Raw genomic sequence first — 22,913 nt, forward strand, 5'->3', positions numbered from 1 at the left:
CAAATGCCATTGAAAAAATAAAGCGGGCTGTGGAATGTACAGTGGTTAGGTTTTGCCTTGTATGCAGCTGACCCAGGTTCGATTTCCAGTGTCCCAGATGGTCTCCCCAGAACCACCAGGAGTAATTCCTGAGTGCAGAGCCAGGAGAGTTACCCCTGAGCACAAAACCAGGATTAAGCCTTAAGCATTATAGCGTGTGGTCCCCAAATCAAATGATGATAATTAATAAAACAAGGTTGGTATTTTGCATAAAGAAGATGGAAATAATAAAATTTAAGTTAGGTTTCTTTTTTTTTTTTTGGTCGGGGGAGGTATTATTTTGACTGCCTATTTTCAGGGCTTGCTCCTGGCTCTGTGCTCAGGGATCATTTCTGACAGAGTTCACGACCAGATGGGGGTGCCAGGGAACAAACTGTTTGGCAGCTTTTAAGTACCGTACCCCTCTCTGTATGATCTCTCTGGCCCAATAATTTTTACTTTACATTTATTTTATTTGCAGTTACACTTTTTTCCCTCTTTTTCTGTCGTGCAATAAAATGAGTCAAAGATACTTGTAAATTAAGCAGGGTCGGGTATGAGGGGGAGACTGTACAAATATACTAATAGCAGTTTTTCCAGATCATTAGTTTTCTCAGAGACCTGAGAGTGGTAAATGGGTAATCCTTAAATGTTGGTGGTATGTAACCCACCTTGGTATTTAGATAATGACAAAGTCTATAGGAAGAATGAGTGAATGTTGATTCAGTTATTATTACTCATAAAAGGAGGGGCAATGGGAAAAGACCAAATGGTTCACTTGTTCTGGGTTTGAGCCCTTTGTGCCGCAGTAATGAGGCTCTATGACCAATGGTGGTAGTAGCCATCGGTTATAAAGCCATTGTAAGAGATATGGAGGATTAGGACATTCTGGATGCCACCTACAGCATATTTGTTGTTGTTTCATTTGAGGCCCTTTTCTAGGAAAGCCATCACCTGGCCTTGGTCCCGTGGAGCTGGCAGCTGTCATTGCCGGGCCAGTCTGCTTTGTCTGCATCTCACTCATGTTGCTGGTCTACATCTGCCATAATCGTACTGTCATCCACCACCGGGTGCCAAATGAAGAGGATCCCTCCTTAGACCGTCCTTTCATCTCAGAGGGCACTACGTTGAAAGACTTGATCTATGATATGACAACATCAGGTTCTGGGTCAGGTAATAGGATTGATTGTTTTTTCTTTTTCTTATTAATTCTTTAAAAGATTAACTGTACTATTTTATCAGTTGGCTAAGCCATGTGAATTAGTCTGTTAAAACTTGTCATAATATGGGGCCTGAATGTTAGCACAGTGGTAAAGTGTTTGCCTTGCATGCCCAGGCGTTTGCCTTGCAGCTGACCCAGGATGAACGTGGGCTCGAATCCCAGCATCCCATAGGAGCCCACAGAGCCAGGAGTGATTTCTAAACACAGAGCCAGGAGTAATTCCTGAGTGTCGAGTCCCGGCATCCTGTATGGTCCATCGAGCCAGGAGTGATTTCTAAACACAGAGCCAGGAGTAACTCCTGAGTGTCACTGGGTGTGGGCCCCCCAAATATAAAACAAAAATAAGCTTGGCATAATATGAGCACAACTCTAACTTTGAGCTGACCAAAATTTTGGTGTTTATTTGACTGTTTAGTATAGTATGGCTAGTTTGGTATACAAAAATGTAAACTTTTTGAGCCGGAGAGATGGCATGGAGGTAGGGCATTTGTCTTGCATGCGGAAGGATGGTTGTTTAAATCCCAGCATCCCATATGGTCCCCCGAACCTGCCAGGAGCAATTTCTGAGCATGGAGCCAGGAGTGACCCCTGAACACTGCTGGATGTGACCTCCCCCAAAATAATAATGAAAACTTTTATTCTTGAAATGCATCAGAAAATCAGCTTCAGGGTTTTTTGGTTTTATTTTGTTTTGGTTTTTATTTTATTTTGGTTTTGGGGCCACACCCAGTGATGATCAGGGGTTACTCCTGGCTATGTGATCAGAAATCGCTCCTGGATTGAGGAACCATATAAGACGCTGGAGATTGAACTGAGGTTCATCTTGCCACATGCAAGGCAAGATGAATGCCCTACCACTGCGCTCTTGCTCTGCCCACAGCTTCAGGTTTTTATATATTTTAAAAAACATTCTCTTTTATGATATATGTAATCTCATTTCTCCTTATCACTTTGAGATTAAAAATATGCACAATTCTGAAAATAGTGAGATTGAAGGTATCTAACTCTGAAGTAAATTTTGGCATAGCAAGTCCTCATGTTTTAAACAAAGGAATTTTATTTTTACTTTGCAAGAATAATAAGAAAGAAATTAACTCTTCTGTGTAACATAGTAGTATGTATAGCCCTGTGCAAGACTATTAGAAAATTTGGTGGATTTTTTTTTATTAAGAAGAATAATTGAGGGGCTGCAGAGATAACATAGAGGTAGGGCATTTGCCTTGCATGCAGAAGGATGGTGGTTCAAATCCTGGCATCCCATATGTTCCCCTGAGATGCCAAGAGCAGTTAGTGTAGAGCCAGGAGGAACCCCTGAGCGCCGCTGGGTGTGACCCAAAAACTAAAAAGAAAAAGAAGCATAATTGAGTATACTTAATCGTGAGGAGAGCTCCTTGATCTACGTAAGGATTTTTGACAAGTCTTTTTAACTAAGTAATTTTCTTGTAAATAAAATTATTTATTAGCAATTATTTATAATTGCTAACTGATTTGTAGGAAGTGGAGAAGACAGAGCAAAAGGTGAAAAGACAACTTGAAGATAAAAAGAGAAAAATATCTGATTACTTCAAAGTAAAGACACATTTGAAACTAGAACATTTCCAGTAGGGAGCCAAAGATAACATAATTTCTCTCACTTCCAGGCTGGCTTGCTGTAGGTAGCACTCTTAAATATAGAGTATAAGTTGCACAACTTTAAATGTAGTAAATTATATAAGTAAAACACTAGTTTAGAACATTCTGTACACTGTTATTTTCTTTTTTCTTCTTCTTCTTTTTTTTTTTTTTTTTTTTTGGTTTTTGGGCACACCCGTTTGACACTCAGGGTTTACTCCTGGCTATGCGCTCAGAAATTGCCCCTGGCTTGGGGGGACCATATGGGACACTGGGGGATCGAACCGAGGTCTGTCCTATGCTAGCGCTTGCAAGGCAGACACCTTACCGCTAGCGCCATCTTCCCGGCCCCACACTGGTATTTTCATTGTTCGTGTAAGTATAATTTAAGATGAGGTTCTTAGTTCACAGAGGATGTATTAAGTGAGTTGGAATAGCCCCAAATGTATTATTTAAATGTCAAGTAAATAAATACTTTTCTTTCTGTAAGTGAGGCAGCATTTTAAAATATGTACTTAGATAAGGGGAAATTCAGTTGGTGAAGATAAAAACAAAAGAATTGTGTTTTATTACTGAGATAGGTTGCTAGGCATTATTCTTAGTGGTACCAGTGTTGCTTAAGTAACTGTTTTTAATAAGTAAACTTTTTGTCTTGAAGTTGTTCTTGTGCTCCTTTTTACTTGTGAAGTTTTGTGAGAACCTCTGTATTTCTTATATTCACATATGTTTCTCCTCCCTTTAATAGAGCCAGTATCAAAGTCACCTTTCTAAAGTAATATTAAAAAATATGGGGCAATAGCACAGCGGCAGGGCATTTGTTTGCCTTGCACGCAGCTGATCCAGGACAGACCCGGTTTCTATCCCTGGCATCCCATATGGTATCCTGAGCCTGCCAGGAGTAACCTCTGAGCACCACCAGGTGTGGCCCCAAAACCAAAAAAAAATTTTTTTCTTCCCACTTATGGCCCTTTACTATAGAAATCTAACAGCTCTCATTGATCATTGTGAGGCTGCCACCTTCTTTTCCACTACTTACTACTTACTCAATACATTTTCTTTGTGTTTCCTGTCAGCTGTTTTCCTAACATATGCCACTCATTTCCTTCTCCACTCTGCTTGCATAGTCCTCTACCTAAACACTTAACTTTCATATCTTTCTTTTCTTTCATTTCAGCCTCCATTCAACTAAATTTCAGCTTGTAGGACAAAGCCTACCATTGCCCTTGAGGCAGCATCTCTGGATTCTTTTATTTATTATCCTCTTTTTCTTTTTTAAATGAATTATTGTTTTTATGAACTTTATTTTGTTTTAGGACCACACCTGGTGGGTGCTCAGGGCATTATTCCTGGCTCTGCACTTAGAAATCACTCCTAGCAGGCCCAGGAGACTATTTGAGATGCAGGGGATTAAACCTGGATCAGTCGCCTTACATGCAAGGCAAACTGTCTTTTCACTCTGGCCCCATTTTTACTAATTTTTATAACCCAACCAGATTGTAAAATTTTATTTATTGATAAGTGCTCTACCTCTGGGTGCTTAGGGACTTTAGCTAGCACTTTGCTTGGGGAGTACTCCAAGCAGTGCTCAGGAATCTATGTGGTGCCAGGCATTGAATGTTTATTATGCAGAGCCTGTGCTCAGCTTTGAATTATCATCTCTCCAGCCCTGAGAGATTTTACATGTTTAAAAGGCAGAGCAAAAGGAACCTTTCCTGATTAATTACTCTTGAATACCTGGAATGGTGTTAAAAAATACATAGACTGATTATTATGCTGACACTATTTATTTTTATTTAGGTTTACCATTGCTTGTTCAGAGAACAATTGCAAGAACTATTGTGTTACAAGAAAGTATTGGCAAAGGTAGATTTGGAGAAGTTTGGCGAGGAAAGTGGAGAGGAGAAGAGGTTGCTGTTAAAATATTCTCCTCTAGAGAAGAGCGTTCCTGGTTCCGTGAGGCAGAGATTTATCAAACTGTAATGTTACGTCATGAAAACATCTTGGGATTTATAGCAGCAGACAATAAAGGTCGGTAACACTTGTTTCTGTGAAGATAATAAAGTGACAAATTTGATGAGAAATATGTGTTTGTCATATAGGTTAGACCCATTATTTCAAATGTATTAGAAGCCTTTAGAAACAGGAACATCTTAAAGATTTTCTAGACATGCTCCTAAACTTCAGATTGTTTAATGATATGTAAAAAGTGCTCTTCCTTCCTTCCTTCCTTCCTTCCTTCCTTCCTTCCTTCCTTCCTTCCTTCCTTCCTTCCTTCCTTCCTTCCTTCCTTCCTTCCTTCCTTCCTTCCTTCCTTCCTTCCTTCCTTCCTTCCCTCCCTCCCTCCCTCCCTCCCTCCCTCCCTCCCTCCCTCCCTCCCTCCCTCCCTCCCTCCCTCCCTCCCTCCTTCCTTCCTTCCTTCCTTCCTTCCTTCCTTCCTTCCTTCCTTCCTTCCTTCCTTCCTTCCTTTCTGATTTTACACATCATGAACTCTCCAGATCTATCTATGTAGCAGCAAAATCCATTATTTTATCTTTTCTGATAGTCAAATGGTATCAAAATCTTAGCTATATACTATTTTTCTTTTACACCATTTAGCTTTCTAGAGTTATTCTTGCAGCAATGATTAGGCAACTGGGGACCATATTCCTCTGGCCCTGACAAGCTCAATGCTTGGGCTGATGATGTGTGGCTGCACAGTCCTAGTGTTGCTGGGAACTACCAAACTACCAAACTGGCATGCTTGAGAACACATCTGGTGACCATCAGGGGCCATACAGTGTAGGTCAACCAGCCTGGAACTCAGATCTTTGAGCTTTCTCCCAGGCTTCTCTCACCCAATTCTTCAGATTGCCTTTATTATACTCTGTGATTCTAGAAATTCTTTGTTTCTTTTTTCTATTATATGGTGGGTTAAGAATTGAACTCCTATATGCGAAGTGTGTATTTCAGCTCTTTGAATTATCTCCCCATCCAATTTCTTAATAATTGGCTTTGTTTTCTGAAATTCCCCTTGCCGATTCCTAGGAAGTCTCTCATTCCACAAATGCTAATTGCCACCTTAAAGAATCTGCTCACCATTCATAGTTTCAAACTTTACCTTTCTGGGGACATCCAAGCATATATTTTAGGACTCAATTTCACTCAGGTCCAGCATGTTTTAGGCTTTTTTCAAGCCACTTTGTACAATGTCTTTATATTAGCATTAGCAGCATCCAGACTCGCTACTGCCATCTGGCTGTCACTTTGGTGCCTAGCAAACCCGCTGCTCTTTCCTCCTTCCTTGTCAGAGAACATTGGTTCTGCCCAGAACCTAGCCCTTTCACCCCAATTCGCTTTTTTTTCTCTTTACTTTTTTGATTTATTTAATTCCCCCATACAATATTTTATATATGCACAGTTTTATAATAGCTTTTCTTTTCAATCACCTCAGAAAAATCTGCTTCTCTTCCATCCATCACCGTTGCTATTTATTTTCTTTATTACTTGTTAGCCTTTCTAAACTTTAAGTCTAGTTAATAAACTCATGTGCTATACCTGTATCCCAGGAGGGAATGTACAAATTTGAACAAACCTATTTGATGATGAATAGTTTTTATAAAGAGTTAGTATTGTGGGGATCTCTAAATTCTTTTCAGAGTACCCAGATAACTTTGCTCTCAATCTCTTTGGATTAGAATTTATTTTCTTCAAGTAACAACTTTGAAAATATGGAACTTGTTTTTTGCCTGTATTTCTTTGTTTCATAATGAGTGGGAAATAAACAGCTTATTTTCATTCCTTTTTTATGAATTTCCATTTATTTGTTTTATTTTTGGGGCCACATCCGGAGGTGCTCAGGAGTTATTTCTGGCTCTGTGCTCAGAAATTATTTCTGGCAGGCTTGGGATAGAACCCAGGTGTTGGCCACGTGCAAGGCCAACACCCTACCCGCTGTGCTATCACTCTGGCCCATATTTTAATTTCTTATATGCCGTGCATTTTTATTTAACATAGTCCGTTTGCTTATACATATATAATAATCTTAACAGCCTTGCAGAGTGCTTTGGTTTAAAAGGACAGAAACTGGTTAGTGAAAAGTATCAGGTTATACAGTCAGTAACAGCCTGGCAGTCTAGAGAAGCATTTTTCAACCACTGTGCCGCAGCACACTGTCTGGTGTGCCATGGGAAAAATTCCAAATTGATCTGTAACATGCAGCTTCGGCATGATTGGTCTATTTGTGAGCCAAAGCGCATGTTACGGACTATAAAAACTAAAGACAGAGAGACTGATTGCTTTTGACGAAGAGCTTCTTTCTTTGATTTTTTTCTTTCGATATATATATATATTTATATATTTTATTTATATTTATTTTAATATTAATATTTGCATTTATATGAATATCATATATTTATTTACATTTATATTTTATATTCTTTCTTTCAATATATATACATATATATAAATATATATATTTCTATTTATTTCTTCAATTCCTGCCAGAATATCAGCTTTGTGTTCAGCCAAACAGGCCCAGGTTTCGCACTGAGTAAGTAAACAGAAATATGAACAATTACAAAATACTTTATTATTTCATAATAAAGTGATTATAAAATAATTTATTTGTGTTTATTTGATTCCTATTAAGAGAATTACTTTATATATAGTCAATATAGCACAAAGTTAAATTTTGTTAACATTTTCTAATGGTGGTGTGCCTCGTGATTTTTTTTTTTTCCCATGAAAAAAGTGTGCCTTTGCACAAAAAGGTTGAAACAACACTGGCCTAGAACACTGACTGCCAGTCCGCCTCTCTTCACTGACGAGTGCTTGTACTGTCTCCCCATGCTGTTTTATGCCTGTGTATTTTGGCCTGATTTCAGAAAATGGATGTTTTTCTGGCTACTTATAGGTTATGTGAGCTTTTGTGGGTTAGTCTAGCCTGGAAGCCTAGCTAGAACCTTTACCATGATTCCTCTGGGAAAATGCATTTCAGATTTCTGTATCAGTTTGCTATTGAACTTCTGGAGCACACATGCCTTATTGTTAACGTTTGGCATCACCTTGCGTAAATCTGGGGTCTCTGACCCAGCTGTTTTCTCCCCTTGACATTTCACTTTTTTGTCTCCTCTTTCCCATGTGTCAAGTGGTCCCACAGTTTCTTAAGATTTTTGTAGCTAGAAACTGGAACCACAGGCATCTTGACTGGCTTTTTGGTGAAGCTGATAAACAGCCTACAAATAAAAAGGTTGCCCTTCTGCATCTACATTCATGTTCAGTTTTGTTTCATTTCCACTGCTGTTCACAAGACTCTGGTGTACTTCCTTCTTTCCTCCTTGTAGAAACAGTGACTGACAACCAGAACCAGATAGTTCTCAAGATTCCCAGATCTGTTACTTACTGTCTCTGTATGCTCAGGATCATCTTGTTTAAACTATGGTTTCTTCCTTCCTCAGTAGCCTTAGAATAGGGTACCTCCTCTTAGTGCTAAAACAGTGATTTTCAGGCGTTTTACATCTGAGACTAGTAGCAGTCAACACAGTGGTCTACAGAACTCTTGTACATGTTTTCAGTCTATTCCCATTTCCCTTCCAAACTTTTTAGCCCTAGGTAGCCACTAATTACTTTCTGTCTCTTAATTTATTTATCTGCATGTCTCATATATGATTTTCTGTGATTCTTTTACTTTCTCAGTGTATTTTTAAGTTTCATCTGTGTTGTAACAAATAATAGAACTTTGTTCATTTTATGAATAATATTTCATTGTGTGGACCTGTTGATATCTCTTAGACCTGGAAGTGGATTTACTGGGTCATATGATAACATTTGGGATTTGAGAAATTGATGTGTACCAGTTTACCTTTTTAATAGCCTGATGAGGTTTACATTGTGATGTGTGGATGGGGCATGAGGGCGGCAGTTAAATGAGGATCACAGCATGATAGTAGGAGCCAACCAAAGGGCCAGGGAGATCACAGGAAGGTAATCAGGTCAGAAAGAAGCCACATTTAGGAAAAAAACTGGAAACACCATCTAAAGAATGTAAATACAAACTGCATATATAAGAAAATAATGAATCAATTACACAAAAGATGTTTACCACACAATCATGTTGTACTTCTGTGGTGTAGGATTGAGATAAAATGTGATGACTTTTATACGCCATCAATGGTCTTCAACCCTTTGAAACCTTGTTACTCTACTTTGCAGATAATGGTACCTGGACTCAGCTCTGGTTGGTGTCAGATTATCATGAGCATGGATCTCTTTTTGATTATTTGAACAGATACACAGTTACCGTGGAAGGAATGATAAAACTGGCTCTGTCTACAGCAAGTGGACTTGCCCATCTCCACATGGAGATTGTTGGTACCCAAGGTAACTTGAATCAATCTTACTATTCTAATGTCTGTTCAGAACCTTTTTGGCAAGACTTCAACCTAATGAGAGCTATTTAAAGTAACTTTTTCTTTTTGCCACACTTAGTGATGTTCAGGGATTACTTTGACTTTGTGTTTAGAAATTAATCCTAGTGGTATTTGGGGGAACCATCTGGGAGGTCAGGAATCAAACCCAGGTTGACCAAATACAAAGCAAGTGCCCTACCTGCTGTACTTTCTCTAGCCCTGTATTAACTTTTAAGGTGTAGAACTGGATTAGTTTTGTGCAAAGCAAGCACTTTGTCTGCTACATTGTGTCTCCAACGCTGTTACTTTAATATTACTATATTAATACTAAAAATTTTAATTATCAGAAGGACCCTCCCAGTATGTATGGGGTGAAGGTATTCCCAGTGATATCATCCAACTGCACTGGGCAGTTCAGTGCTAGGACATGGAATCACACTTGTCCCCTACAGTACTGGGAGCTTTCAAGTGAACTTCCAGGCCTACCACCTAGTGGTAGTGTTGGGGCTTGAACTTGGTTCTGAGATAGCTCCTTGGCCAGTAATTATTTTTAATGGCAATTTTTCTAGAAGTTTGTATTAGGGTTGTACCTCCATTCCAGTTGACAGGCAAAAGAAATGATCTGTGATTAGTTTTCCTATTAAGTATCCAGAAGATATTTGCAAGCAAATTATATCTTTAAGTTGTTAGAATTAATTTTTTTGAGCATTATATTTTCTTTAATGAAATGTAATTGAAGGACCAGAGTGATAACACAGCAGGTTAGCCATTTTCTTTTATGCTGTTGACCTAAGTTTGATCCCTAGCATCCTATATGGTCCCCTGAGCCTGCCAGGAGTGATTTCTGAGTGCTGAGCCAAGAATAACTTCTGAGCATCACTGATGTGGCAAAAAAAAAGAACAACAATGAAAGTAATTGTAGCAACGTTTTTTTTAATTCTTTTTTTTTGGTTTTTGGGTCACACCTGGCAGTGCTCAGGTGTTACTCCTGGCTCTGTGCTCAGGAATCACTCCTGGCAGGCTCGGGGGACCATATGGGATTCCGGGATTTGAACCACCATCCTTCTGCATCTAAGGCAAACGCCTTATCACTATGCTATCTCTCCAGCCCCATGCAGCAACTTTTGATATTCTAATTCACTTGAAGTTATTTGTAATGATCTCACTATTATGGTTGAGAGAGTCTGAAATACTTTGATGTTGGGTCAGGAAGAAAGACTTTTTGACATTAACAGTGAGAATTGTGATTGAGAAGATCTTTTTTTTTTTTGGTTTTTGGGCCACACCCGGTGACGCTCAGGGGTTACTCCTGGCTATGCGCTCAGAAGTCGCTCCTGGCTTGGGGGATCATATGGGACGCCGGGGGATCGAACCGAGGTCCGTCCTAGGTTAGCGCAGGCAAGGCAGGCACCTTACCTCCAGCGCCACTGCCCGGAGAAGATCTTTTAAGTCGTCCTGTTTAATTTTTTGTTGATATTTTTTTTTTAAGGAAAACCAGCCATTGCTCATAGAGATTTGAAATCAAAGAATATCTTGGTAAAGAAGAATGGAACTTGTTGTATTGCAGACTTGGGACTGGCAGTAAGACATGATTCAGCCACAGACACAATTGATATTGCTCCAAACCATAGAGTGGGAACAAAAAGGTACACTTGTAAATAGGTAGCATTTGATATGTTCTAATTATCATTCCTTTTCCTTCTTATGTATATCTTCTGGCATTCCAGTCTGCTTTATTAGATTCCCCTCATCTTATGGCCTGTTTTGAAGTGAAAATCCGTGCTGATGAAAGTGGCCCCTTCAGAAAATGATGTCAGTTATTCTTGTATTTCAGTGGCACAGGTAGTTCATAATTGGAGGGTACTTTCTTTGTACCCTCATTTTAATAAATCTAAAAGATGCATATTGATAATATAAGTTAATATTCTCAAATGCTCTGTCATGAAGCACAACTATTTCCAGAATTCCTGTTCCTGAAAAGAAACCTTCCTTAGACCTTTCACATGTACTGAATCCTAGAGCAAATATTTCCCTAACATGTATCTAATCTTCCTTTTTCATAGGAGGCCTTTTCTGGACTGAGGTGTCCTTGCCAAGTGCTTCCATAGTACATTGAACTTGGACTCAGGAGGCGCCACATTGTACTATAACATATATTCATGTATTTCTCTGTATTCCATTGGATTGCAAGCTGCTTGGGAGAGCTTTGCGTTTTCAGCATCCATCAGTGTCTAATGTGTGATAGGTCCTCAGTAAATATTTTTTGAATTCCTGAGTCCTAAAGATGATCTTGCTAGCTAGATGTCATTACTTCAGTTCATAGATGAAGAGCTTAAGTGATGTTACCCACTACTGAAAATAGGCCGTTGGAATCTGACCTTTCTGGATCAAAGCCTTGTTGCTCCGTGTTTCAGCATTTTGTCTCCATAATCTTAGAACTTTTGCTTTGACATAGGGCAGAAGTTCTGAGTCATGTTTATGAATTCCAGATCTGTAGGGACTCTCAGAACTCAAACCAAGGTTTCACGGTGGTGGTGGTTGCACATCTGGGCAGGTCCTGATCTGGAATCTTAGGAGGTTTTGAGAACTTCAGAACCCTATAATGTGGCATCAACAGGAAGGACTGGCATTCAGTTTTATGCTTTCGTGTTCCATGACATATGTCTCTACCTTTCCTTTGATCCCATTTTAGTAAGACTGATTCTCTTTTAAAATAGAAGACTCCTTCTAAGGACAGAGGAAAGTAGGTGGTGTACCAGAGGACTTTGTAACAATCAGAATTGTTACACAGATATAACTTTCTTGGAGAACTAAGATGATATTATAGATAACATGAAATTGCTCTTTGGTTTTACTTGGGTTTTTATTAGCATCGTTATAAACTATATTATATATTTTTGTATATAATATGATCTCAGTGGGTGTATATATATATGTGTGTGTGTAGAAATATACCTAAATGGATGTTTATCAAAATGTTAACACATCTAGATCAAGGATTTATTTTCCACCAAGTACTTTATATATTCTGAGAAAACTTTCTGAATCATTTTGTTGTTGTTGTTGCTGCTGCTGTTTTTTAGGGGGGTACAACCAGCAGTGCTCATTTATTTCTGGCCCTGTGCTTAGGGATCACTCCTGGGCAATCCCAGAGGACCCTGTAGAGTAGCAGGAATAAAACCCAGGTCAGCTGCATGCAAAGCAAGCACCCTCTCTGCTGTACTATTTCTCCAGCCCCTCTGAAGTTGTTTTCACCAACAGCAGAACAAAATACATGGAAAGTGGGAATCTTAAATAAATAAATAAATATTGTTTTATTTTCAAGAATAGAAACATTTTTGAGAGATATAAAACAAATATATCCACCATTTCATAAAATAAGATGTTGACTTTTTTTTTAATTTTTAGGTACATGGCCCCTGAAGTTCTAGATGATTCCATAAATATGAACCACTTTGAGTCCTTCAAACGTGCTGACATCTATGCAATGGGCTTAGTGTTCTGGGAAATAGCTCGACGATGTTCCATTGGTGGTAAATTTCTTTCCTTTTCTCCAAGGGTTTATCATGGATACATACTATTGAAAGATCGGTTTTTAAAAAAAAAATTTTTTTTTTATTGAGACCAAGGAGAATTACAAGTCTTTCACAGTTGTGTTTAAGGTACATAGTATCAGTGAATTAGGGAAATTCCTACCACCAGAGTTGGCTTCCCTCTACCATTGTTCCCAGCATGCATCATATACATCCATCCGCCTTCTGGACTGCTAGTGTAACAGGTCCCTTTTGTGTATAGCTTGTTGTAGTTTGGGTCTCTTGAGGAATCACCTTTTTTATTGGAAGAAATTATCCACATGAATCGTTTGAAATTTTGTTTACTAAGAGTACCAAAGAGGAGGGAGGGGAAACCCTGCAGTGAAGAAAGTCATCTACTTGATCCTATAATTTAGGTTTATCCTCATGCATAGCTTTACCCTCATGTGTCTGTCTCCAGTTGAATATTGGGAAACATCAGAGGCTAAACATTTACTGTCGTAGAATGACAGCTGCTAGAGAGGCCAGAAAGTGAGATGTTCCTAGCACATAACTGGTCAAACTCACTTTTTCTCTTTTGAATTGTAATGATTTTCTTCAGCTTAACTAGAAATTGCATGTCCAGAATACAATCATACTGTTATTATAGCACTTTTTAAAGTTTTCTACTTCTCGAGAAATAGGCGCTATTTTTCAGGGTCCATAATTGCTGAGGCTTAGACCTAATAAAGTTTTTGAGACAGTAAGGGAATAGACTGTGTTCTCTGCTTTGTAGCAAATAGGACAGTCTTTATTTGGAGTTTTGTTGCTGTTGTTTGGGGGTGCTTAGAGAACCATGTGGTGCCAGAAATTGAACCTAGGGCTTTATTTATGCAAAACTTGTGCTTTGGCCCTCTTTAATCACACCTGGCAGCGCTCAGGGATCACTCCTGGCTCTATGCTCAGAAATCGCCCCTGGCAGGCACAGGGGACCCTATGGGATGCCGGGATTTGAACCAATGACCTTCTGCATGAAAGGCAAATGCCTTACCTCCATGCTGTCTCTCCAGCCTCTGCTTTGGCCCTTTTAACCAATCTCTCTAGGGTTTTGTTTTGCTTAGTTTTGCCTAGTTCAATATTGATGACTCATTCCAGGTAGTACTGGGGTTTAAACTCTGGCCTCTAATCATGCACAGTAAGCCCTTGGCCCTTCTGCTATCTTCTCCCTTCTGGCCTTAGAACAGATGACAGTAGTCTCACTTTTTAGCATTTGCTAGTGCTAATATATATTCTTACACTGAGTGAGAGGCTATGTGCTTACAGAACTCCTCACAGCTTACATTATTAGGGGTCTGGGTCAAAGGATTGTCCCAATCTTGTGGTGTGTAAACAGCTGAGCAAGGGGACCCAGTAGGTCCCAGTAGGTAGTCCTCTGTCTTCTTAGAAGGTGGTCTAACATTCTGTATTCTGAGTACAGTCTTCAAAACAGGATTGTGTTTCTTTTACCGCTTAGGAATTCATGAAGATTACCAGCTGCCTTACTATGATCTTGTACCTTCTGACCCATCTGTTGAAGAAATGAAAAAAGTTGTTTGTGAACAGAAGTTAAGGCCAAATATTCCCAACAGGTGGCAAAGCTGTGAAGTGAGTATTGGTTTTGGGTTTTATGCAGCTTTCTAAAGTACTGCAGCTTAACTTTGTGGAAATCTGCTGCTCTTCTTTAGGTAAGCGTGCAAGCATTCCCTCTTTCATGGCTGTGAGAAGAGACAGAAATTTGATTTTTATGTCCAACTGTGATGGTATTGGCAGGGCAGTGGGTCTATGGTGACAGTCAGTGTGGTCATAATCGAGTGAGATTTGCCAGTGATTTAAAGCACTGCTGTGTAAGTGGAGGAGCCCAGAGCAGGATAGGAGTGCTGGAGGGTTAGAAGGACTGCATTCTGGAGCTCTTCAAGTTGGATAAAATGATTGGGAAGAATGATGAGATGCTTATATTGTATTCATCTGGTTTCACCAACAAATTTGGGGAAATTTTTTCCAGCAGTGTCCATTTGGGCATTTCAATCTCAGCACTCACCAAAAGACTTAAAATGTTTTTGTAGTTGTAGATGTAAAGCATTCATTCAATTCATTTTATTTATTCTATTCTGTCTGTATTTACTAGCTGTTATGGTTATGCAGAACATTTCTCACCAAACTGAAAATTTTGTGGCTTATGAAGAACAGGTCAATTCAGTAGTTGCTTGTACATCTTAGAGTACTGTAGGACAAGGAGTTGGAGGAATAGTATAATAGGTAGAGTTCGGTCCCAGGCTTCTCATAGTCCTTGAGCCCTGCCAGAAATCCTGAGTGAAGAGTTAGGAATAAGCCCTGAGCAATGGATGTGGTTAAAAAAAAATGATGTAATGAATCCTTGTAAAACCTTTGACATCAAGATTCCTTCTCTTTCTGCCTTCAACAGAATGAAATATCCAGGCTCAGACGATATATTTCATTATGTTCAGTTATTTGCATGCTTTACACATGTAATTGGGCAATATCATTGTCTTAAAAACTAGATCTGGGACCAGAGGGTGCTCAACAGGATGGAGCCACATGCTTTGTCTCCAAAAAACTCAGGTTCTATTTCTGGCATTGCATAAGTACCCTAACCATAGCCAGGAAGTGACTCCTGAGCACTGAGCTAAGCATGGCCTTAAACAAAACAAAGGATTTTATTTTAATACTGCAGAATGCAAACTTGAAGTATTCCTGTACTCACTCAATTATCAGAAAATATTACTGTCCAACAGCTGGCTTCTTAAGCACAAGAAAGAGTTAGCAGTTAATATTAAGAACACATTACAATTACTATCACATGATGCTGAATTAATGCCATCCTATCATTTTTGCTTTTTCTTCATTTGTTACTTTTACATACTTGCCACCAATGAAATCTTTCTCTTTTAACTTTTCCTCTCATTAGCTACAATATATCCAGAAAATAAAACTGACAGATTGCCTATAATAGCTTTCAGAAATTTCTTAACCTCTTCTGGTCTGATATGGGGCTTTTTGCCAGCTAAATAGCTTTCATCTTAGGATATTTTATTGTAAGCCTGAACTTCACCTTAGAGGTGTGTGAAACTCTATTCCTCAGTTTTAGGGGAGTTTCATATAATTTGAGTTTTTTTTTTAATTCTTGGTGGGTTTTTAATTTTAATTTTGGTGTGGGGGTCATGCCCAAGAGTGTTTTAAGACTGGGTCTTGTGGTACAGAGAGACCATGTGGTAACATAAGTTGAACCTTGGTCCTCCTGCTTACAAACCACATCCTCTAACCTTTGAGCTATCTCTCTGACTTATGGAGTGGGGTGGGGAAGAGGGGTGTTTATTGTGAATCAAGTTTGTTCTTTGTTTTGCATGGCTCAGGCTCAGCAGTCATTTTTTTTTTAGTTCTAAATAAATCATCCTGTGTCCATCTGGTTTCCAGCTTTCCAGCTGCTGTATCAATACACTATTGATGGAAATTTAGATCATATCTACTTACTCAATGTTACAAACAAGTTAAGGCTGAAGCCCGAATTGTGTAGAGATTTCTAGAGAATGATTCTCATCCACAACATAGGAAAAAGGCACATATATTAATTCCTTTTTTTTTTTTTTTTTTTTTTGTCCTTTTCTGGTAGGCCTTGCGAGTAATGGCTAAAATCATGAGAGAATGCTGGTATGCCAATGGTGCCGCTAGGCTTACAGCCCTACGAATTAAGAAAACACTGTCACAGCTCAGCCAGCAGGAAGGCATTAAGATGTAAGGCTGCACTTTTGCTTGAACTTGCCTTTTCCTTCACATCTGCTCCTGGGTGTAATCCAGAAGGTCGCTTGTTCTACCTCACTGAGAGGGAACAGAGGATATTGCTTCCTTTCACAAGGGTGTGATAAGGCCAACTGAGATCTCCCCCAGGACTTCTCTGGACCCAGGAAAACAGCCATTGTGGGTCCTTTCTGTGCACTATGAACACTTCTTTCCCAGGACAGTTACAAAATGTCATGTAGTCTACCTTTATTTTTTATTAACACAGAACTTGTTTTTTAAAAGATGATTGCTGGTCTTAACTTTAGGTAACTCTGCTGTGCTGAAGATCATCTTCTAAGGGTAAAAAGAGCTGGATTGCTGTTATACAAAAAATAAAACAAAACCTGACATTTCTTATTTTTAAAGAAAGTGATTTACTCCTGGTTAGTACATTCTCAGAGGATTCTGAACCACTAACGAGTTTTCTTGATTCAGACTTTGAATGTACTGTTCTATGATTTTCAGGATCTTAAAACTAATACTTATAAAACTCTTATCTTGAGTCTAAAAATGACCTCATATGGTAGTGAGGAACATAATTTATACAATTGTATTTTGTATATTATTATTGTTCTTTCACATTTTCAGAACATTACATGCCTTTAAAATGGGATTGTACTATACCAGTAAGTGCCACTTCTGTCTTTCTAATGGAAAGTAGTAGAATTGCTTAAAGTTTCTGTTAACATCTGTGTAATGTTTTCATTCAGAAAGTTTATTTATCTGGTTAACTCAGATTTTTTTCTGGTTAATTTTTTTGGGGAAAGATTTCTGTGCTATGTTGTCAGTACTCCATGTTTGAAAATGCCTTTATCCTACCAAAATGTGCTTAACCACTACAAGAAATGGAGTGGCATTAATTGGTAAATTGATAGGGTTGTGTTTGAATATTCCCATATCAAGCTTTTACATTTGAGTTGTGTTTAAAAAATCATATGGCACTCTAGATGCTTATTATATTTTTAATAATTTAAAAATTTGTTGCAAATGGACTAATTTTTCTCAAAGGAAAAATTTTGTCTAGCTGCAGGTGAAAAACAGTGGCATCTGAGAGCCAATTTCTTCTTTATCTGATCAGACAGTGTTATTTTTTTAATTTTTTTTAAAGAAATGAATTAAACTTATAAATTGAATATGGCTAATGTTAAATAATAGAACTCGGGGGGGGGGCGGAGAGATAGCATGGAAATAGGGCGTTTGCCTTGCATGCAGAAGGATGGTGGTTTGAATCCCTGCATCCCATATGGTCTCCCGAGCCTGCCAGGAGTGATTTTCTGAGTGTAGAGCCAGGAGTAACCCCTGAATGCTGCCGGTGTGACCCAAAAACCAAAAAAAATAAATAAATAAAAAAAAAAATAGAACTCTCTAGGAAAGCGAGTTGATCATTTGAGTAGCTAACAGGTGAGCAGGAGCATCATGTTTGTTCCATAGGAGTCTGTTTGGTGGATTTTCTGTCTGTAATTGAAGTTAAGAGGATGATTTTGAGGTTTCACTGCCTTTGGAGGAAGGAAGCTTTTAATTCAGACTCCTGTGTGCACGCACACACTGCACTTGCTTAGCTTTCGTGAATATGTGATGGGTCTATCACACCCTTGGGATTTGAGAGTAGAAGCTAAAGAATATTCTGAGGGAATAGTTTCTCTACGTATGGGTGAGTTAGTCAAATTAAATGTGTAAGCAAACTTGTGCCTTTTCACATTATGTGGAAATGAGCTTATAACAATCGGTTTTTACTACAATACTCTAAGTTCTCTGTCATCTTTTATGTGGTAAAACAGCCACAATAGCAGCAACAACAAACCTCCAGAGCTGTGAGGCAAGACGGGGACTCAATAGTGCATTTAGTTTCTCAGAGAAAGGATAAGACTGACCTGTCCAGGACTTTGGTCAGTAAGAGATTGTGGCTATTTACACCAGCTAAGCTGCTTTTAGATGTCTTATCACTTATCCATAGAATAAGTTTGAAAGACTTATTTGGTTTTAACACCAAAGTAATATTTAGAATGAATATCACATAGGAACTTAATGTCAATTCATGTGTTTAAAGACAGCACAGGGCAAATGTGTTAGGAGATAATATTTTGATTATAAATTTGATGGTGTTTTTTTTTCTGCTGTTACCATGTTTTTTATCAAAGTAAATGAATGGATTTGTTAGTTTTGTTTTTGTAATTGTATTATATTTCCTGTTTAATAATCTTTAGCTCTCTGATCAGGTACTTTTTTTTAAAGCCATTTCTAAACCTACCAGTTTTGCTTTATGGAATCCAGGGGACCAATGTATTTTGTCACTAAAATTTATTTTTATATAATTTTAAGAACATACCAAAAGTTCCTGTCTGATTTGAAGTTGTGATGCATGATTTTTTGTTTTCACTTAAGGTAAATAATTTTTGCTAAAATAATTATTTTCTAAATTAAAGATTGAGTTGCAATTTACTGTTCTTACCTGCATGGATAAAATGTACTTTTGATTAATCAGGGAATCTTTTTTAAGTTGGAATTTAGTTCTGAATTGGGTTTACATATTTATTGCAACTAATTCCTTTTTTGACTGGTTATTATTGATAAACCCCAAGTGACTAATACTGAAAAGGAGAGTGACTAAAAGATAAAAAAGATCATGACTTTGTAGCTATATCTGCAGAAAAATTTTTACTAAAGTATTAATTTTGTTATTTAAAAGTAGAGTTCTTTGTTAGACTACCTGCCTTCAGCTACTTACTTTTCAAGGCTCATTTAGCTAAATTATACCTCCAGGCACTTTATCTGTCCAAGCAGATATTTTGTCCATACCTTCAAGGCAAGGACATGGAGGTTTGATAGGGTAGAGACATCTCTGGTTTATTCTTCACAACCTCAGATCTGTTTTCTACCTTCCTTCCCACTGATCCTGATTCAGAGACCACTGCCCCCCACCAACTTTCCTTATCCACATTCTCCATGGCCTTTTGACTAATAATTGCTTGCAATATTGAGAGTAAAATGCCTGGTGGACATTGTGGGACTACATGTTTTTCTTAAATTATTGGACAAGGCAGGGACAGGAGTTGAGGCTTGGCAATTAGTTGGCTCATGCCTTCTCTTGGCTGCCATGGCCAAGATACTAGACAGCTGCATGATGGCGGCTCTCCTGATGGTAGTCACCCAGAATCAGTAACCAGTTATATCCCTTATAGGGCACAGTAAGACCTACGTAAAACAGAGCCTGTAATTCTGCTGTGATGGTGGTACTCATGAAGTGCCTTGAGTCAGTGACCATTAAGAATTGAATTGTTTATTTATTACAAAATTATAATGGTCACACAATCATTTTTCCAGGTAATATCTAAATTACCTTTTTTGTTTCTCTCCATCTGAGAGGTATCACAGAGAATATTTTTTAAAATGAGAGGGTAAAGTGCTGAAGTGCATGACAAAATCAGTATCCCCTTTGACTTATCAAGAATTGGTTTTTATCCTTGCACTGAAAGAGTGGTTATAGTCAACTGTTTCTTTGGTTTCTTGACTGTGGTATGTTCTAGCTCCTAATGGCGGAGATTCCAAATACTGGTTCATGAACAGTTTTGTAGTAATTACCCACTCAGGTATCTCTGAGATCCTAAAGAACAGCTCTGGATGTGCACTGCAGCTTTTTGTTTCTGTTTTGGAATGCCGACAAATGCCCATGGGCTCACCCTCTAGGACATTCTGAGGTTCACAGTACATTGAAACTTTTAAGTCTCATTATACAATCTTATTTGTAATTGTATACTTTAGAGAAGGTGGTTAGTAGCATTCAGTCTGTTGCTTCAAAAGAACTTTGGTGATTTTTTCTTTCTTTTTTTTTTTAATAAGACTTGTGAATTGAGTATCATGAACCATGTTTGATATCCCTTTTTCACATTGTGCCAATGGAATGGGATGTTTGATATTTTATATGTCAAGGAGAAGCTTCAAAATGTCAATTGCTTTAAACTTAAATTACCTCTTAAAAGACCAAGGTACATTTACCTCATTGTATATATAATATTTAATATTTGTCAGCACATTCTGCAAGTTTGCAGTTTTACTTCTATAAAGTGTGAGTATTACGTTGCTGAATTATTCAAATGGTACTGTATTGTTTTGTTTTTGTACCCCAGATAACATCATCTAGACTTTTCTGTTTTCTGTATCTCATTGTATTTGTGCAGAATTCTTATGGCTTTTCAGTGTAATCTCTGCCCTTTCCGATGTGTACAGGAAATGTCAATATAAATTTCACTTAAGTTGAATGATTTTGAAACTTATAAAGAAGAAAGAAAACAAAAACTGCAGTTGCCCTAATTTTTTTTTAAAAAAAAACCTGTATATTGTATTTGTAGTAATATTCTGGATGAACTGTATATAGGAAGTAGAAGAGTGATGCTTATGTCAAGTCCTAACACTACAGTAGAAAGATGGAAGCAAAACAAATAAATCACGTTTTTTCCCCCAAGAGAAGCAATTACATCACTTTTTTTTTTCAAGAGTGAGTGGTCTAATTGGAGACGGGTGTGTGTGTGATGGAAGCAAAGCAAAGCAATCATTTTTTCCCCCAAGAGAAGCAAACACATCACTTTTTTGAGAGAGAGAGAGAGAGAGAGAGAGAGAGAAAGAGAGAGAGAGAGAGAGAGAGAGAGAGAGAGAGAGAGAGAGAGAGAGACACGTGTGTGTGCACACTTGCAACTTAGAGTGAATGATGTGAATGATGCTTGAGACTGGAATCCTAGAGTAATTGCCGCATTGCATGGCAGGTTTGGACCCTCCTGGTGAAAGTGTCCCCGCCTGCATCTCGGTACTTTTACTCTGAGCTCCCTCCCACATGCCAAGGCTTGCTCACCACCAGTGGATACTGGGGTTCCCTCTAGTGAATGACTGCCTGAGTTTGTGTTAAATCACTATTATTGTTTTCTTCTTACTTAAAGTTTTTCCTGGCTCTTCGCTCAGGAATCACTCCTGGCAGTCTCAGGGGACAATATGGAATGCCAGGTATTGAACCTGGGTCAACCACTGTTGGAAGAGGCCTTTGGATTGCCTCATAGTTCTTTTTTTTTTTTTTGGTTTTTGGGCCACACCCGGCGGTGCTCAGGGGTTACTCCTGGCTGTCTGCTCAGAAAGAGCTCCTGGCAGGCACGGGGGACCATATGGGACACTAGGATTCGAACCAACCACCTTAGGTCCTGGATCGGCTGCTTGCAAGGCAAACACTGCTGTGCTATCTCTCCAGGCCCATGCCTCATAGTTCTTAATATTGCGTTTTAATTAGATGTCTCTCAATTGGTTCCTTTGGTTTACATGTTAAAAAGATGTTTCCTGGGGCCCGCGAGGTGGCGCTAGAGATAAGGTGTATCTGCCTTGCAAGCGCTAGCCAATTCCCCCGGCATCCCATATGGTTCCCCCCAAGCCAGGGCCGATTTCTGAGCGCTTAGCCAGGAGTAACCCCTGAGCATCAAACGGATGTGGCCCGAAAAACCTAAAAAAAAAAAAGATGTTTCCCCATTGCCTCCCCATCTGGCTTTTTCCCCTCCCCTTGGGGAATGGGCTTTGTTTTTCCCAATAAAGCTGCTTTGGAGGCCTGGAGAACAAGCTGCCTTCTTGGCTCATGGTTTCATGTGGGTGAGTGACTGGCTTTTGGGTGAATAGTTTGCTTGCTGTGTGAGTTTCTAGCCTGCTATTCCTTCCCAACTGTTTGTGGATTGTTACTTGCGTCGGAATTGCTACTGGACCTATGTCTCTTGTTCTACCCGGACTTGGGGCAAGGGGATCCCTCTTCCTCTCTTGGAATTGTGGAACACACAACCTACCATTCCACAAACCACATGCAAGGCAAGCTCCCTATCCACTGTACTTCCACTGTACTTATCACTCCTGCACCCCCAAAACTACTTAAATCAGACTCAGTTCTGCAAATTCTTCCTTCTTAATAAAGAACCTTATCACTAAAATGTAGAGTTGTTGAGAATTGGGGATGGGGGTCTGAAATTATTATTTTTTTATTTTTATGTTAAGCCTACAGCACTGGGTATTCCCAGGCGGTCTCCCATCCAAGTACTAACCAGTCCTGACCCTGCTTAGCTTCCGAGATCAGACAAGATCAGGCGCGTTCAGGGTGATATGACAGTAGACTGAAATTATTTTTTAATTGTAGCACACATCATGTTTTCCCCAAACACACAGAGGTGATACCTGTAAATATCCCACTCCTACCAAAAATGGAGTTACTCCCTCCTAAGTGGTTCCTGGATGGTTTAGAACCTAAGGATTCTACTTGTCTGGGCTCTGACATCACCAGCTTCATCTACAGGTCTAATCTATTTTGAAAACTAT

The 22,913-nt window shown here is 38.8% G+C and overlaps 1 protein-coding gene and 1 pseudogene across 1 annotated transcript in view; one reads left to right on the forward strand and one right to left on the reverse strand.

Annotated features, from left to right (window-relative positions):
- TGFBR1 (transforming growth factor beta receptor 1) overlaps window positions 1–16,981 on the forward strand; it is a 56,675-nt gene extending 39,694 nt beyond the window's left edge. The window contains exons 3-9 of the mRNA XM_049770254.1: window positions 949–1,191; window positions 4,649–4,879; window positions 9,041–9,208; window positions 10,727–10,883; window positions 12,646–12,770; window positions 14,263–14,393; window positions 16,417–16,981. Of these exons, the coding sequence (XP_049626211.1) occupies window positions 949–1,191; window positions 4,649–4,879; window positions 9,041–9,208; window positions 10,727–10,883; window positions 12,646–12,770; window positions 14,263–14,393; window positions 16,417–16,542 (1,181 nt within the window). The 3' untranslated portion in view covers window positions 16,543–16,981. The remainder of the gene's footprint in view (window positions 1–948; window positions 1,192–4,648; window positions 4,880–9,040; window positions 9,209–10,726; window positions 10,884–12,645; window positions 12,771–14,262; window positions 14,394–16,416) is intronic.
- A 5,612-nt stretch (window positions 16,982–22,593) lies between these two features.
- On the reverse strand, window positions 22,594–22,712 carry LOC125995334 (uncharacterized; annotated as a pseudogene).
- Between the last annotated feature and the right edge of the window lie 201 nt (window positions 22,713–22,913).

Source organism: Suncus etruscus, chromosome 1, assembly GCF_024139225.1.
Source record: "Suncus etruscus isolate mSunEtr1 chromosome 1, mSunEtr1.pri.cur, whole genome shotgun sequence".
NCBI classification, from domain to species: Eukaryota; Metazoa; Chordata; class Mammalia; order Eulipotyphla; family Soricidae; genus Suncus; species Suncus etruscus.